The 17,805-nt window shown below is 37.8% G+C and overlaps 1 protein-coding gene and 1 long non-coding RNA gene across 4 annotated transcripts in view; one reads left to right on the forward strand and one right to left on the reverse strand.

The window, feature by feature from the left end:
- LOC308192662 overlaps positions 1-10,493 on the reverse strand; it is a 161,898-nt gene extending 151,405 nt beyond the window's left edge. The window contains exons 1-2 of one of the 3 annotated variants that reach the window (XR_013948973.1): positions 9,450-10,493; positions 8,478-8,521 (exon numbers count right to left, since the gene is read on the reverse strand). This is a non-coding gene — a long non-coding RNA (uncharacterized lncRNA). Of the gene's footprint in view, positions 1-6,171; positions 8,522-9,449 lie in introns of all 3 variants that reach the window. The other 2 variants (XR_013948974.1, XR_013948972.1) reach the window with 2 other exon arrangements.
- Positions 10,494-11,563: 1,070 nt separating this feature from the next.
- MMS22L (MMS22 like, DNA repair protein) overlaps positions 11,564-17,805 on the forward strand; it is a 97,824-nt gene continuing 91,582 nt past the window's right edge. The window contains exons 1-3 of the mRNA XM_080586468.1: positions 11,564-11,717; positions 13,031-13,220; positions 15,474-15,599. Of these exons, the coding sequence (XP_080442594.1) occupies positions 11,699-11,717; positions 13,031-13,220; positions 15,474-15,599 (335 nt within the window). The 5' untranslated portion in view covers positions 11,564-11,698. The remainder of the gene's footprint in view (positions 11,718-13,030; positions 13,221-15,473; positions 15,600-17,805) is intronic.

The following is a 17,805-nucleotide window of genomic DNA, read 5'->3' on the forward strand; positions in this document are numbered from 1 at the left end:
GCCACAATTATCTGGTACATCTAGCTGATTTCAGTGCTATTAATGGCTTGCTTTAAGAAGTATTATGATATGGTATTGATTTCAAAAAGGCCATATCACTGTGCTAATTTACAAAAGATTCTATTAGTAAAGATGACTGGCAATATTTATTTAAAAATGTGCTCTCCCTTCTTGTGAATATATCATGTATGACTTAAGTAAATACTAAAAATCAAGATCAAAATATTCAAAAGCAATCAGAAAAGTGATTTCTAAAACTTTATAAATAAGAAACAATTTCCAGAGAATAAAAGTTCAGAAAGCTACTTCACTTTGGAAGTATCTCAAAATGCATATTCAGAACTTGAAGACAGAATTAAAAAAAAAAAATAAGAGCTCTTTTTGTTTGTTTTTAAATGGCTGAATATGTTGCATCTTCGCTACAAGTTCTGCAAGCCATTCTGTTCCTCTAAGAAGGTCAATTTTTGTAATCCATCTGATTTACTGAGCAATATGGAGGTGTTCTCCACTGGTAAATACCAAAGAAGTTGAATGGCAGTAGAGCAATAACATTTATTCTCTTTACCAAGTCTCTTGGGAAGTTTTCTGCTTGCCTTTTTTTGATTATTTCTGTATACTTAATGATATCATACCTTCTATTAAAAATAAATAAATACATACATAAATAAATAAAGATTCAACTTACATAGGCTAATACCTCCCCCACGTGAAGTCTAAAAAAATTTGCATCACTTCAACCAACAATACTGTCACTGGTGTCCATTATGCTTAGAACAAAAAGGAGCTCTTTTCCTTATGGTATTGTAGGAAGAATCTACTTTCAATTCTCAAATATCTGATTATCGAAACAGCTGCTACAATGAGCAGCTGTCCAGCACACTGGAATAAAAGTATTAATTTTTGTCAATTAATTAAATGATCAGATCTTCGGTTTTTTTTCTTGTTTGTTTTTTTTTTTTTTTACAACCATATTTGCTCATGTAACACAACAAGAACAACACAAAAGTTTTTCCTTTCAAAGTGTAAAAGTGATCTCTATATATGCTCAGAGTTGTGAGGGCTGCTTACAGTTAGTCCCTTGGTGAAACACAAATACCATTCATTCAATAGACCTTTGAAAATGTGTTTTTTCCTGAAAGGAACAGAGAGAAGAGAGGCCCATTTCTCATTACTTTCTCTGCAGCGGGACTGCCACAACCTCATGGAAGATTCAGCTTGTGTTTGCACTCTTTGTTGAACTGAGAGAGGTTTTTTTTTGGTATTTAGTCTACAAAACATGGCCATTTATTGACAACCTCCTTGGCCTGAGCAGAGGATAAATTAAAATATCTTTGGTGTGTTGTTTTACTGGATAAGGTTGACTGGTGATTAAAATACAATTTTAGCACAATTTTACAGCTTTTATCAATTTATTTGAAATTATTAGATCTCATCTGTTATAAAATACATACGTATCATGTTCATTTTTTCAGAAATAGCAGTTTCTGTATTTTGGTAAGTCCTGTTAAGTCTATTAGAATATACAACAAGCAATTATATATGATTCATTACTCATGCCCACTAGTTAATGTGGACCACATTTTCCAGTACAGTTTTCATGATAATGTATTTTCATTTCTACAGATTAAGCTTGAAGTGAGACAGCTGTCAATTTATTCTCACTACTCTCTAATTCCATTGTTCCAAACTTAAACTTTACATGTCAGACCGCCAATAAGGACAACTTAATGTTTAATGCACTTCTAAGTCATATAAGTGCACCTGGTAAACTACAGTGCAAAATTCTCATCAGCAAACCTGGGAAATCTCCAAGAAAATTATAATTCCTTGCAGCTTGTGTGTGTGTGTGTGTTTACTAAACATACTGTAGACAGAATGAAACATAAGGCACCTTCTGAAGTGGAAAATTACTCCAGTGGCAGATGGACAAGCTTCCTCTGCTTTCTTCCCAGGAAGAAATTTGCCTCTGGAGGTTTCAGATCTTGTCATCAGACACCATCATGACCTCCTATCTCATAAAACCTTTCTCTGCAGGAATGATATTGAAACACATACTATACATACTATAACATCCAGACTATAGCATGAACATCTAGAGGCGGTATTATAACAGTAGCATTATTTTCAGTTACCATATAGACCTACCTCTTTGAAGGCTAGATACCAGTTATCAGGAAAAAAACTTTTCATTTTTAATCCATGATAGATACTTCAGAATAATTCCTTTGTACAGTCATGTTCAAGTATGCTATTACCAACTCTTCAGCCAGAATGTCTATTCCAGCCAAATTTATTTAAATGCTTGCTGTCAAAACAAAGATTACATCATTTTACAACCCTGTTTTACAGATTAGGTAGCCAGGTCATCTGCAAAATGAAGGTTAAGACCATTTACTTTGGCAAAAGCTTTGCGATCAACTGATGAAAAGTGGTATCTATATATAGTTGTAATAATAATCTACTGGCTAACGCCTTATCTTCAGAAAACCCGTATTGATTTCCATTCACATTTTTTAAAACATTTATTTTCACTGGTTCCTATTAGGTTTCGGAATCCCTCTAGGTAAAAAGGACTTCCTTTCTTCACCATTCACTTTTCTCTGGGAAAAACAAACAAACAAACAAAAGACAGTAGGAAATAATTTTATAAGCATGTTCTTAGTATAGTTGGCTAAAAAGTAGCTCTATGACACAGTTTGGATAATGTCATCCCACATGCTGATATAAATATCATGGCTGATGAAATACAAATGGATGAAGCAAAGCTTCAGCACTATATAATTGTATTGTTACCAAGTTCTAAAAAACAGAGCAATGGGAAATCATAATAACGTTGTCCAAAAGATGAACAGGGCAGTGATGATCTAAAAGAAATAACAAAAAAAATTGGATATTGAATAAGGAATTCAATTCAAATCTGATGACTTCAATACAAAACTCTTTAAGAATGAGTATTTTTACAAATTTCCCTTGCAATTCTAGATATACGATACTGCTATAAAAAGATGTTTTGTGTAAAAGATGTTTTGTCAGGCCACATACTAAATGACCTCTTCAACAGACTGTTCCTGTTCCATTTTAAAAATCAGCTCTTTCTCTACCTCTTTTCAGGAAATCTCACTAGACAGATGCTCAACAGAACTTCATTTCACTGACAGTTGGAAACATTTGTTAATTTCCACACTTCTTCATACCAACCTGTTTTTAGACATTTGTTCAAGTCTTGTACAAGTTCCCTAGAGTATCTAGAAGCCTTCTGGAGACTTCAAATCATATGAAATGAGCATAAGATGCCACTGGCATGCTTTAATGACAAACTAAGAGAGAGAACCTGCATTAAAATTCATATTGTCCACAGAGACATATCAACAAACATACAGTACACCAAGATGCAGATGGCCAGAAATCCATCCTCCAACATCTAGAACATATGTATCTCTCCACATCTCTAAAGCACTGATTCCTTCCACAACTGTGCATCATCTTCTCTACCACACTCTTTGAACAGACTCCTCCTTGTCGATGTTCCCTGGTCCCTATAGTCCTCTCCCAGCCCGACATTGATTTTAATGCCTGCACACATTTATCTTCGAGAGCTCATGGTTCTAAGAGTCCTCCTTATTTCAGTCACATTTCCATATCTGTCTTTATCTTCATGGACCCCTCTGCCAGCCAGCTCACCAGCTGCATTGCCTTTCAACATCCTGACCCCTCTTTGCACCATGATGCTCCCACCCTACTTTATGGTCTCTCCTTTCTAGAGAGAATTTTTGCTCCACCACAGCCGCTCTCAGCCAAAGCTGTTTCTTCTGGAAAATAAATAAATAAACAAACAAATAATAATATTAATAATAACAACAACCCTCAGTCTGCATTTGGACTGATAAAATTTTTCAGCCATACCTACAGAGTATGTCTTGTAGGAACCAATTAATGTACCCAAGAGATGAAAAGCTTCCAGCACAAATGTTATTGGGCCTAGTATCCTTTTGATGAAGGAGTATTACATAGGAGAAGCACAGATAATAAACAGAGAGCACTGAACCCTCTGAAATATTTTGAGGATAAGTTTTGCTTTGCTTGTATTCAGTCCCTTTCTTCCTTAGTTTCCTACTGCACCAACCTAACAATTTCCCAGGATCCAGATGGAATTCAATTGCAAATAAGTTGCTAGAAGTCTGAAAGTCTGTCTGTATTACTAGGAATCAAGAGTAGCAATTTCAATAACCATGCAGTGTGCATTATTTGTATTACTACTGTTGTGATTATTTGTTGTATTAAGACAGAACCTAAGATTCCTTCTGGTTTTCTCTACAAGCACAGGAAAAAACATGTTTTCACTAGAGACCTTACAATCTGAACACAGAGATACAAGAAATGGGATACTATGAGAAAATAATGAAAAAAGATAGTCTGACAAGAAGAGATTTCAAGGGCATCAGCAGCCTAACTGTTGCCAACTCGTAACAACATAACAAAAGGGAGTTTTAAGGAGGGATGCTTTGGGAATAGTAAAAGCCTCCTGAGCTTCATACAAAGCATGGGGAAAAGTTTGAGAAGAATGGCTGAAAATTTAGCAAGTGAACAATGGAAGCTGGAGCAATCATTTTTAAGGAGCAATCTAAAATAATTTCTAGCATGAGAGCAAGTTGCAGAGAACACTGAAAGAGAACACTGGACATGGAGAGTACAGAAAATATGAGCAGATGACAAGACAGAAGAGAAGCTGTTTTGAAGCAGCAAGGTGCTTTTGTGCAGTATTAAGTATCCTTACTGCTATTTTTTCTGGCCTTCTATGAATGTAGATAAGAACTGTAATATTTTATGGATTTACATTTTATAGAAGATTGAATATGTGAACTCATACAGCACATTTATGCTATTTCTAGTTTGACTTTGCAAAAAAGCCCAAACTGAGATTATAGTATGAATATTTATCACTATTGTACTTTATAAAACCTATACATGGGTTTATATATAGGTTGGTATTCTTCATATTGAGTCAATTATATGGAATTTTACAGAATGGAATGCATATGATTTACTTGTGCAATATTTCCTGGAAAACACTGGTAAACATAAATGCCTTTGAGATTTCTATCAGATATTCTAATTACTGTCATTCTATTTACTTATACCTTTCAGTGGAGAAACAAATAAATTTGAAATTCAAAATATTATCAATAACTCACTTTCTATCCACCCTGAATATTTGTTTCTTTTGCTTAGCCTTATTCTTTGTCACCCATGTTAAAACGGTGACTCAAAAGGAAGACACTCTGACGTATGTATCCATTATTCCTTCTACAATGTCGTACTCCCACTGATTTTCATGGGAATTATGCATGTGAAAGGACTGCATTACTAGGCTAGATTAAGAGAAGACATTTGGAAATACTTAAATCATCATACCACTTCAGAACCTAATATTTATAATGGTGCTTGATCCTGGAGCAATATAAATAAAGCAGAAAATAGCACTCCTGTACATATATTATGTGTTGATTTTCCTCAACTTTTTATTACATATATCAATAAGAATTGCACTGAGTTAAAAATAGTTTCTTGGCTTTTTGATATTAGAACAAGTACAGAAATATGAATCAGAACACTCAAAAAAAACTTGTGATATTCCTAAGCACTGGAAGTAAGAGGACAGTAAAAGCGTTACATTCCAAACATATGAATTAGATACCTGTGCAATCACATAAGGGCCCTTAAACTTTTCGATAGCCACTATGTCTTCATGATCAGTATACATTAGCGCTGATCCCCTGTAAGTATCATGTAAGTACCAAGTCATCTCTAATTTTGCAGTCATGTCCCTTCCATGGTGGCTTCAGAAGTGATGTTCTCCTGCCATTCCACAGAAACTCAAGCATGCATGAACTGTCTTCCTCTGACCTAGGAATGATAGTGGGCCCTTCCTTACACAGAATTAAAAATGAATTGACCTTCATTTTACCACAACAGCCTGGGTAAACCACAGTTTGCTCTTTCATACATACACAACTCAGATGTAAAATGAGTTTGTTAGCCTAGTTAGAATGGGCTAACTTTCTAGCCTTTTTTTTTTTTTTTAATCTAAAGCATACCACTCATTTTTGCTGCACTACCTTAATATCTATTTGCTACCAATGCCCTTGCTACTTCCATAAATTGTTTTCTCACCTGATACTATTATTGTTTCAAACTGGGATTGTCCAATCCAACTGGGAATATGTGGAAAAATTCAGATTTTAACTTCTGGCCACCAAGACGTTTTACAGCAGGGCACAGGGCACAGTCTAAAATTTTGACACTTCAGTAGTGCTTCTGCACTCTGAAACAATCCACTGAGGATTTTACGCTTTAAGTATGATGGCCCACATCTGGACATGATTAATCGGGTCAAAGCCAGGTACTCAGCATGAGAGTTAAGGCTATTGGATAATTTATCCCTAAAGGATACTCGTTGGAGCATAAAACTGTGAACTAAAAACTTATTCAAACACACAGTGCATCTTTTCATGTTGTTCTAGATTGTATCTTGGATTAACAAATACCATTACACCTGTAACATGAAAGTCATATTGTTAAGCCTTCCTTAAAAATAAAAATGAGAATATTACCTTTACTTAAATGAAAATGTAGAAATTCATTATATAACAGTTGTAATATCATGCCTGAATCTGGAGAAGTGCATTTCAGATGAGAGCAACAAGAAATAGTGATCTGACTTACAAGAGAAAACTAACTGATCTTTCAATAAGGAAGAACAATTTGGGATTTGTTAAGAGAAGAACGCAATGAGAATATGATTAAGGATCTCAAATATGCAAAAGTCTGCTGCAAGGAGGAAAATAAATTCCCTGTAACCCCAGTGCAAAAAGTAGCAGTTGCAAGTAACTTTTAGCAAGTTAAGTTTCATATCAGAAATCAGGAAAAACTTTCTAATGGCAAGGCTAGTGAAACACTGGAACAGATTATTTAGGTAAGTAATCATAACAAATCTTTAAGGAGAAAGTCAGCAAGCATCCATTAAGAAAGATAAATGTTATTGATCCTGGCTTTGAAGGAAGAGTGAGGGGGTGGGCATGACACATGCTTGGAGTCCTTCTCAGCTGCATGCTACTGATACCACACATCAGTGTAATTAGATGTGGGACCTTGACTTGGAATGAACGTCATGTTCTGCAAACGGCTCAGTCAACTTCTTCATAAAGACAATCAGCTGGATTATGATGCAATCATTTAGTTATGGATCATCTAGCTACATTGATCTAGTCTGCAGCTTCTTTATTCAACAATTTAACAATAATTACTTTCAGGACTGGACTATGCATAAACATAACATCTAATCTAACATCTAGCACCATACAGCACTTTGCTTGCCAAGAGCTGTGACTTATTAACTGGTTCCATGGCCTTAGAGCCAGACAACATTAGCAACAGCTGCTAATAACATGGAATTCCAGATGTAGTCTTTGATGGAAATTTTCAAAAGGAATTAGCTTGAAATTGTTTTCCTTCAAAATTCTAGATGTACCCCAAATTCTTAACCCTGTATCTGTACCTTACTATTGAGTGGGATCTTTTGTGTCGTTCCTGGTGGTTTTGTTGTTGTTTGGTTTTGTTCGGTTGTATGGTTTTTTTTGGTTTTTTTTTTTTTTTTTTTTTTAAAGTCTAAAACTTTTAATGGTAGATCATCTTTAATCATGAGAATAACAATCCTGTAAACACTGCATGAGAATATGTTTACTTCAGAGCAGTACACAAGATAATTAAATGACTTCTAGTCAGCCTATTTTGTTTCCAATAAAAAATTATGGTTGTTCTATTGTGAGAGCTCAGGATAAATGTAAGGCTGCCAGTCTGACAAGCCACTAAGTATGAAAAAGTAACACTCTCCAACTTCATTTCAACATTCCCGGGTTTCATTCTACAGTAAGCAGCATATATAAGTAGGGAAATTGCAAAACTGTGCAAACTCCTTACATTTAAATCATCTGATTTAACACCAAGCAAACGACACAAGGAAAAAAATAAAAAAATAAAAAAGAACTAACTTGAATTTTATATCATGTTTTGGATGGTGAGAACTGAACTGTTAGAAAAATAACATGTTTTGTAAAATGCATATACAGTACAGACCATGACAACCGAGAACGGTACAACAGCAATATAGCGAGCATCAGGTGTTCTCAAAGTTTCTGCACTCAACAAAGTAGCTCCTGTTCAAAACATTGCCATTTGACAGAAGTTACAAACGTTTGTGCTTCAGATAAACCCCAAAATTTTAAAATACATGGAGTCTCTGCTATAGACAGTCTGCCTCTGATGGTGTGTACATTATTGCTCTTTGCTCAACCTTTAAAAAAGAAGCCACAAAGCACAACTTCACCTCCATCCTCCAAATTAAAAAAGTTGCCAAAAAGAGGGATATCCAGTGAAATGAACCCCAGCCTGTCCCCTTGGGCTGCCTGACGTGTACTCACCATCGTGGGCTGGTTTTGGAGACTTTCTTCCCCTCCCCCTGCACCTAAGCACAATAAGTGAGAATGGAGAGTAGTTTCAGCATTAAATTTGAACTTCCCTGCTTTTGTTAGCATGAGTCACCACCTTAACATTATCTCAACTGTAGACTTTTATCTGTGAATATCTAAGCCCTGTCTTGTGGAAAACTAATTACTGAGCCACTGAGAGGCTTCATAATGTCCTGCATTTAAGTCCTGAACATCATACATAATGCATAGGAAGCAGTCTCTGCACTCTGATTACAGAACACTGTCATTAAGAGAGCAAATTAAAGATGTGAATAATTCACTGGCTGAGCTTATTGTCAGTGCTGCATTGTGAAATTAGAATTTCTAATAAGTACTGCAATTTTTTTAACCCAATTAACACAGAGAACATCTTGAGTCTGATTAGTACAATAAAAATTATTACCTTATTCTTTTGCTTCACAACAGCCAAATTAAATACTGTACTTAATTATGCAGCATTCATCGCTTCTGTGCTAGAAATAATAAAAATAAAAAAAAAATCTCACTATCACTTTAATAAGACTTCCCATATTGAGAATGCAACGAAAAAATAGAGCATTAAGAATCTCTAAGCATAATTTCATACTGCAAAGTTAGTGCCTTTTCTTTAAGACTTTGCAAATCGGTTTTAATATCAGCAGTCGACCATGATGTCACTGCTGAGGTCTTCTTTGGAAACAAAAACGTATTCAAAAAAAATCCACAAAATGACCCTTCGGAACAAGCTCTGAATATATATTGTGAATTAACTTTCTCTGGGCTGATGTGAAGACAGGAAAAAAAAACCCTGTACCACTTACTGACTTGAAATCGAATACACAAATATACAAACATACCAATATATAAACATCTATGTATACATTGTTTCAAAAAAGATGCTTAAAATATATGATGAAAAAGCAGGAGCTATATCAGCTCTCTTACCTCAGTTCCCTCTTGGCACGGGATAGATAACATCCTTTCATCCTAGAAAGGAGGAAAGTCCAATTCAACATCCAGCATGTTGATTTTCCCACACACGGTGCCTGCTGCCATGTTAAATAAAGAGAATCATCACTGAGGATGCAGCTTTTGTCTCCAAATATTTTTATGCTGCCTTTTAGTGTCAAGGAGCCCAGGAACCTTAGCACATCTGGCAGTAGACACCACTGGCTGCAGCTGCTGCAATGGTTTTTTCCTCAGCCCTATTTCAATTCCAGCTCTTTTTTCTTCCCCATCCTGGGGAAGTTTAATCACCGAGCATGAGTGGGGAAAAAAAAAAAAGAAAGAAAAGAAAAGGTGGCATTGCAATCATGAGCTTTCTTGTTTTATTTTTTCCTAGAGACAGGGACTGCAGCAAACACCTTGCATCTTTGTCTAGTTATTTTAGCATGTGCGTGCAAGAAGGGAAAAAAAAAAAAAAGCCCTGAAAATTATTCAGGCACAATGCAATAGACATAAGGAGAGACAAAAAGACAGAGAGAGAGGGAGAGAAAGAGGGAGAAAGAGAATGAGGGAGAGAGAGAGAGAGAAGGAGAGGGAGAGAGAGGAAATAGACTAAGAGAGGGAGAGGGGGCTGTCAGTGCAGATAAATCTGCATATGGAAATCAGGGTTATCCAGGGTACAGTTTTATTTAACCATGATGTACTGTTTTTTTAATTAGACAGGAATTTAGAGAAGGAAATGAGGGATTCTTGCATACACAAGAGCAAACGAAGCATTTTTAATCGCAAGAGAGTTTTCACAGCGAGCTGTAGCAGCAATGGCAAAACTTTTTATAGTAACTTTCTTGTTTGGAACAAAAGTTTCAGGCACCGCTGCTAATTTACACACACAAGCAAAACCGGAAAAGCATTTTGAAATGAAATGAAATTGGAACACACGAAATAATGCAATAAATATTGAAAAGACCCAGAAGCCACCAAGTACACAATATGTATTTTAACCTAGGTTAGGCCAGGTAGAGGCTTTGGGACTTTCTCCTTGAACCCTACACTTGTGTTACTGCCACAGCCAATGAGGACTTTGGTAAATGAGAACAGCAATGCCCAGCTTGGGTTTCAAATGCACTAAACACTTCCCATGCTTGATGAAAATTGCTCATCTAGAGCCAGCAGCAGCGCCTGACCCACATGGCGGGGATGGATAAGGGTTTGTCAGGCATCAGAAAAGACTGGGACCACTTGCTGTTGGGAAGGATGGGGACGAATACGGTGAGGTGGCAGAGAATAAAAGAGGAGGAAAATGAGGTTTTGGGATAGAAATTTGACAGCTACACTAGGAGGAATCAGAAAAAGCAGATTGTTTACATACTGGAAGATTTATAAGTGGCAGCGTGATTGGGGGATTCACTAGAAGGCCGTCGTCTCAGACGAGATGTGGCCAGAAACAACTGCCCCATGCCAGGGAGGCCTAGCAAACAGCAAATGCGGAGGGCTTGTGGTCACCAAGGGGAAGTGCCCAACAGCTGGAGGGCAGGGACGAGTATCTGGCAGGCTGCCCCCACTGAATTTTGAGAAACGAGCCAGTGAGGAGCCCATTGGGCACTAACACAGCTTTTCAGTACTTAAAGGGGACTTATAAAATAGATGGAGAGCGACTCTTCGCTCAATTGGATAATTAGACAAGGGAGAACGGTTTTAAAGTAAAAGATGGTAGATTTAGATTAGAGGTTAGGAGGAAGTTCTTCACTCAGAGGGTGGTGAGGCCCTGGCACAGGCTGCCCAGAGAAGCTGTGGATGCCCCATCCCTGGAGGTGCTCAAGGCCAGGCTGGATGGGGCTTTGGGCAACCTGGGCTGGTGGGGGGTGTCCCTGCCCACGGCAGGGGGTTGGAACTGGGTGATCTTTAGGGTCCCTTCCAACCCGAGCCATTCTGTGATTATGTGACCACGGCCCCTTGAGGAGCCCGCTGGGCACTAACTAACACGGGCACTAACACGGGCACCAACGGGAAGCGGCTGGGGCTGGCGCAGGCCGGGCACCGTGACCAGCCACCAGCGGCGGGGCGCCCCCAACACACCACGGCTGAGGCCAGGTAACCGGAGGCGGGGAGAAGCGAAACGAGGGAAGGGGAAGGAGGAGGCGGAGGAAGAGGAGGAGCAGCCGGCGGCCAATGGGCGCCCCGGCGCCTGCGCAGCGCTGGCCCGGCGGAGCCGCGCGGGCCGTACGGAAAAGCGCCGCGGAGCCCTTGGGATGGCGGCGGCGCTGCCAGGTACCGAGCGGCCCGGCCCCGGCTGCTGCTGGCTGCACCGGCCTCTTGCCTCGCTGCTGCGGGCTCGCAGCCGTCGCGGGGCCCAGGGCCGGCCCGGACGAGGCCACGGCCCGGCGGGGAGGTGGCGGGAGGGGAGCGGGGCCGCTGTGAGCTGTGATCGCCAAGGGCCGTGTCTGCCTCCGTGTGCTTCGTTACGGTGCTTGCTGCCGATGCCTGGAACGCAGCCGGCTTGCTTTGGAAACCCGCGGTGGGGCTGAGCTGGGGCCGTCCCGTTGCCTACGTGTTTCTGCAGGAGTGGGAATGAGGAAGGGAAGTGGGACAGGAACTCAGCTGTGTTGTTTTTTGTTTGTTTGTTTTTTTTAACTTGAGTTCCTTTCTAGTCCAGCTTCTGCATTACCATCCTCTGGCTGCAGCGTGAGTTGACTTATGCGAGAACAGTACCAAAACCTGCCAGCCATGAGACTTAATGTAGACTATTTTAAAAACTATTTAGAGTTAATAACCTTAATTACATTACCTTTTTATCCTTGTAGAACTTAGTGTTATCTCTTGCCAAGTTCTACTCTTCCACTGTCTTGTGTAAACCCGTTCACCAGTGTTGAGGGTGCAGTGTGCTTCTTTTGGATGTGGTTTCCCTTTTTGTTTTTGCTTCTGTGTCCCTCAGTCAGACTTCTGGGAGGTCAGAATTTCTGTAGAAACTTTCAATGTTGGTTATGTAGCAATCAGTCATTTTCTAAGCCTTATAACTTCAGCATTTCAAGGTTCAGTAATTATTCTGCGATGTGTCTTTATTGCTTCTCAGAAGGAACTTGAACTGTAATATCTCCTTAAAGATGTGGACAACTGGGAGCCTGCAATGCATGATGTATTTTCTTGGTACAGTTGCTCTGGCCACAGAACAAAGTGTTGCTGAAAGTAGCTTGCCCATTCTCCTTTCCTTGTACTGCGTCCCTCCACTTATTTTACCCTACTGCTAGTCTGACCCCATCATAACTAGTCAATATATAGAGCTGAACCAGAAGAAAACGAATTATCTTTTTCTTTTTAGGATTAGCTTTTTGATGATGTATCTTCCTGAACATGTTGGCACTGGGGAAGATGAAGTTGCACAAATCAGAATTACATGGCAGGGCATGGAACCATGAGTGTCTTTTTGTGGTGGTATCTCTTAGTTTGATGTTGTGGTTAAGCTGATGTTGTCCTTGCTTGACCTGAAGGATTATGGAGAGCTGTAACAATGAGAAATTTATCATAAGAAATACTGTTGTTGTTGTGTCTTAATTAATTAATATCATCTGTTTATTTTCTGGAAGAGATGGAAACAATGGACGATGACTTCATGGCTTCCTTCACACCCCCGCTTCTCACTGAAAGCTTGGAGATGGCAATGGAGGTGGAGAATGAGAACTCAAAGCCTTCTTGTTTTTCTTGTGCTTTCGACAACCAAAGTGGAGGAAGAATCTTCCCTGCAGAATCTTACTTAGCAAGTGGGTCTCTTAAGAGGTAGGTTGGTTTGTTTTTTTTGAATTACAGCATATTAAAACAATATTAAATTTATTTCCGCTGTTGTTTGGTACTGAAATGCTGACAGGGTTTCCAAATGAGTTTATTCTTCAGCTTTTATGATCCTGAGATCAGCTTTGTGGTGTACCGAAGCATGGAGAGCAATTCTTTGATACTCTGCTTTGATCAGTGTTCATTGTCCAGTTCCCTAGTTTTGTGAGTTTATTTTTAGATATTGTTGCAGACTTGATAGAGCTTTTCTAGACAGATGCTTCAAAATCGGCTTTGGCAACAGTATCCAAGAACCTTTACATTTCTGTGGAGGCTGCAGCACTGCTTTTTCCAGTTGTATGCTCTTCTGGATACTGGCCCTTTCTCTGTTATCCATGTAATAGAAACAAACTACTTTGTCCAGCTTTCTGAGGCTTCTGGGAGTACACTTTGGAGCTTTAATACCATCTTTTTCAAAGCTTTAGCTTTACATGCATTCTGGATTTAAGGTTCAGAAGTCATGTGTGTAACCAGTAAGTATTTTTTGTGAAGTTGTAAAATATTGCTTTAGTTAATACCTTCTTTCTGTCTGTGATCCAGCTTAGCTGTCTGTGTAATTTGCTGATCCTGCAGGGGTTGTCTTGTTTTTCCAGAAAAAGCATAATTTTTCTTTCCCACTTCCTTTGTACTGTTGAACCTACTTACTGTGGCTTTTTCCTGCCAAGTGTTATGTTTTGTGTTATTAGTTTTTTTTTTTAACTTCCACAGGCTTTTCTGTAAAGCCTTCAAAGAGGTTTAAAAACCCTGCCTCCCCCAATCCCTACCTTATTTGTCATATCTTTATTGGATCAGAGCACATTCATTCACATTAATGTCAAGTACAGGAGTGAGAGAGTCTATGTTTTTGTGGATGTATCGGTAGTGGATTCCACACTGACAACAAATGCATTCCATGACAGAAACAATTTCATATGAAAACTCACTCAGGGGCTTCTATGTAGACAGGTTTACCAAGTCACTGCTGTCATGATAATTCTGTTGTGTCCTTTATTCACCTTATCTAATTGGATTATAAACTCTTGGAAAAGCTTGCATGTGAGGGACTCCTCTGTCTTCATTACCTAGAACAGGAGTAACTGGATTTAATTGCTAAAGGCTTCAGAACCCAGCAAAGTTTAGGCAGTTACCAAGTGAGCTACAGATGTTGTGGGAGACTGAGCTGATTATTCAGCAGATGCTCTTTTTGCTTCTGATTGAGGACTGAATTGGTAATAGTGCATAGTTCAGGGAGAATATGAATTTAATGCATAATATATTGAAAACCAAGTGCTTGCCCACAACGTTTTATTTGTTTTTAAAATAGATACATTTCTTGCGCCCTGATGAATTTGTCTGAAGTATTTTATGAAAGTCAGTGGGAAAATTCTGAAATAGTTTTTGAAATCTTTGTTTTTATTATACACCTTGCTGTGAATTTTTTAAATCTTTTTTTAAGTGCATTAGGGAAATACTTTTATGTTTACGAAATTGGTATATTAAGAAAATACTTCAGGTAAAACTTGTTTTTACACTTTATACAGATGCCTGATTTTCTTCAGTTTGAGTAAAATAGTAGCTCCGATTTCTAGTATTCTTTACTTAAGCCAGAGCAAGGGGCAGTCATGGCCTAGTGTTAGGTTAAGTTATAGTAATGAAGTTGTATTCTGTGACCCTTATCAATTCAGATACCTAAAAGTGTGCTTTTTTTTTTGGTATGCTTTTATCAGTGTGTTCTCTATTTAAAAAAAAAAAATAACTGAAATGGTATACCGTAAACTGGTAAATGTATGTTCTATAGTTGGTCATTAGGCCTGTAGTATACATTAACAAATTCCAAGCATAAACTCTCAGTGGACTGTTACCTAATGTAGTGGCCTCTTCTGTTTAAAGCCAGTATGTATGTTATGCCTCAGATAGGCCCCTCTCTAAGGTGGTATCTTATTGATTTTCCTTTATTTCTAAAATTTATTGTGCCCTGTGACTAGACCATGTTTTTTATGCTGTTGAAGCTAAACCTTATCATATTTTATAAGCTATGTTGTTTTTTAAAAAAAAAAAAGGGGGGGGGGCATAACAGCCACTCCTCTGAGAGCACTCTACACCTTCATGTATGTAGTATATAAATTGCTGGTATATTTATGAAATATCAGTAATACGCAAGCTAGCAGTAGGTATTGTATTCTTTTGGTTTATTACTGAGGAATGTTGGATCTGTTTTTACAGGGTTTTGCTGAGACTAGATCCTGCTCCAAATGACTACGAAGAAGATGTAGTGGACATGTTTGGTTTTCAGTGGGTTACTGAAATGGCACTAGTTGAATCCTGTGGATTTCTCTTTGGATTACTCAGGTATGATGATGTTAGTGTATTTAGTGATTAATCCTTTCTGTAATCATACCAGTTTACTTTAAGGATGGAACAAACTCTTCAAGTTTTTGATAGTAAAATCCTAATAGACTGTGGGCCATGCAGTGTGTGTAAAAAGACTTTAACATCTATGTAACTCTACAGTAAGTGATGAATAAAACACAGGTGGAATTAAGGAAAGAAGTAAATCTTGCATCAGATTTGTAATACTGTGTAATTTATTAATAAGTTTCTAAGCAGCGTGGAGCAATTCTTAGCCATCACCAGTTAAAACTGATAAATATAGTTATCACAACGGTGTTGTGATCAACTTAGAAGGCTCTAGCTTCAGCAGTAGATGAATAAATTGTGTAAGTTTTCCATGAATAAGATTCTGATATGCATATAATTAAAAATTGTCTTTTGAAGATCTTAAGTCCTTTTTTTTGTGCAAAAGGAAGAGTGGAGGTTGCAAATTAAATATTTTAAATGCTTGATGCAGCACTTTCTTCAGTTGTTTGGATTAGGATAGCTTCAGCAATCTCTTCAGATACAGTTACTCAGTGTGATTAATTCAATGCAGATGTTTAATCTGGTCAATGCAAATACACAGATCACTGATAATCTTCTTTGCTACTGATAATCCTTAGAATGTACAGCACACAGAGAGAGTGGATGGAAAAGGAGCTCTTGTGTGATTCTACAAATATATGTGATATATTCTACCATTTGTTTGATTGTAGTAGATTCTTCCATCCTTTTAGAGTATGACAAAGAGTGTGATGTGAAACATTATTAGCGGGGTCTGGCTATTGAAACATGAAGGCATAGATGATAAGTGTATTAAAAACAGTATTATTTAACTCTACTCATTTGACACAAGGTTTTACTTCACTGTGATTTAAAAAAAATGATAACAAAGCAGATAGAATAACTTAGTTAAAAGAAACACTGTATCCCTTTTAGCATCCAGTTTGATCTGTTAATTAACATAAAATCACTTCATGGTGAGACAGTAATGGAGTTGATTTCTTGAATGAAATCAAATCTTCTTTGTAATATAAACCTCTCAATAATTATCGTTTAACTGTAATAGAGATCAACATAAGGCATGATATGTTGATATTTCTTAAACTGTACATGTTTTCAGAGGTACTGAACTGGTAGCAGTGATGATTTCTCTTTGCTGTGAGAATTTGGTTGCTAAGCTGTCTTTTAGTGTGAGAAGTCCCTCTGCAAAGATCTTCTATCTTTCAGTTCATTTGTCCAGTCATAAAATGGAATGCTTTCCTTTATGGACCAGTTGACAACTGAAGGCAGGAAAGTTCCCTTTTCCAGTGTGGAAATCATATGTGGAAAGTACAAGTTATACTGATTCTTGAGAACAAGGTAGCTGGGAACAGTTCAACTTACCAAGTACAGATAATATCTATGTTCAAATCCATGCTAATGGCAACTCAGTAATTTTCTCACTTGTGTCCACAATATTGAAGATTATTTAACATTTTAATAAATAACTATATAATACAGCACACTTACAAATTAAAAACAGTAATTGCATAGTAGAAAGAATTCTTACCTGTAGTTTTTTGTGACTGAGGATGTGAGTCAAAGAGATATTTAACTGTTTACATGTGTATTGTAAGACAATGTATCTTTGATTAGTAAACAGAAGTACCAGTTTAGCTGCAAATATTTATCTGCAAATCAAATGATTTAATGAGTAACAACTAATGAGCATCAGTCGTTGAGGTGCAAATGCAAAATGAAATTAAAATGCCTAATTAAACTGATGACATCTTTGTTATGCTTGTCATGCCCCATTTGTGGATTTACTTTATGAGCCCACTGTATTACATCTTCTGTCAGTTTAGTGGAGAGCCTTTTTTTTGTGCATCTCCTTTCTGTCTGTCTGTTTTTTAACCTTTGGCTACCACACCCCTCTTGAAGTCTTACAGTTTTAGACTTCTTTTCTTTCTATGTGGTTGAAATTACTGAAAAATTCACACAGAAATTGAGTTTTGATTACTTTCATTTGAGGTTTTTTTCAATCTTAGGTAGCTGATATGGTTTTATGCAAGCAAGGAAGGGCTAAGGGAGGTAACTTTAACATGTGGTAGCCCTTTAGTGTGCAGGTTGGAACCTAATTCTTTGGATCCTTGTGAGCTCTTAATAGTTTCCAAAGTGGTTTTCTTTTCCTAAGAACACT

The sequence above is a fragment of the Anser brachyrhynchus genome (assembly GCF_964034855.1).
Source record: "Anser brachyrhynchus genome assembly, chromosome: 3".
In the NCBI taxonomy this organism is placed as follows: Eukaryota; Metazoa; Chordata; class Aves; order Anseriformes; family Anatidae; genus Anser; species Anser brachyrhynchus.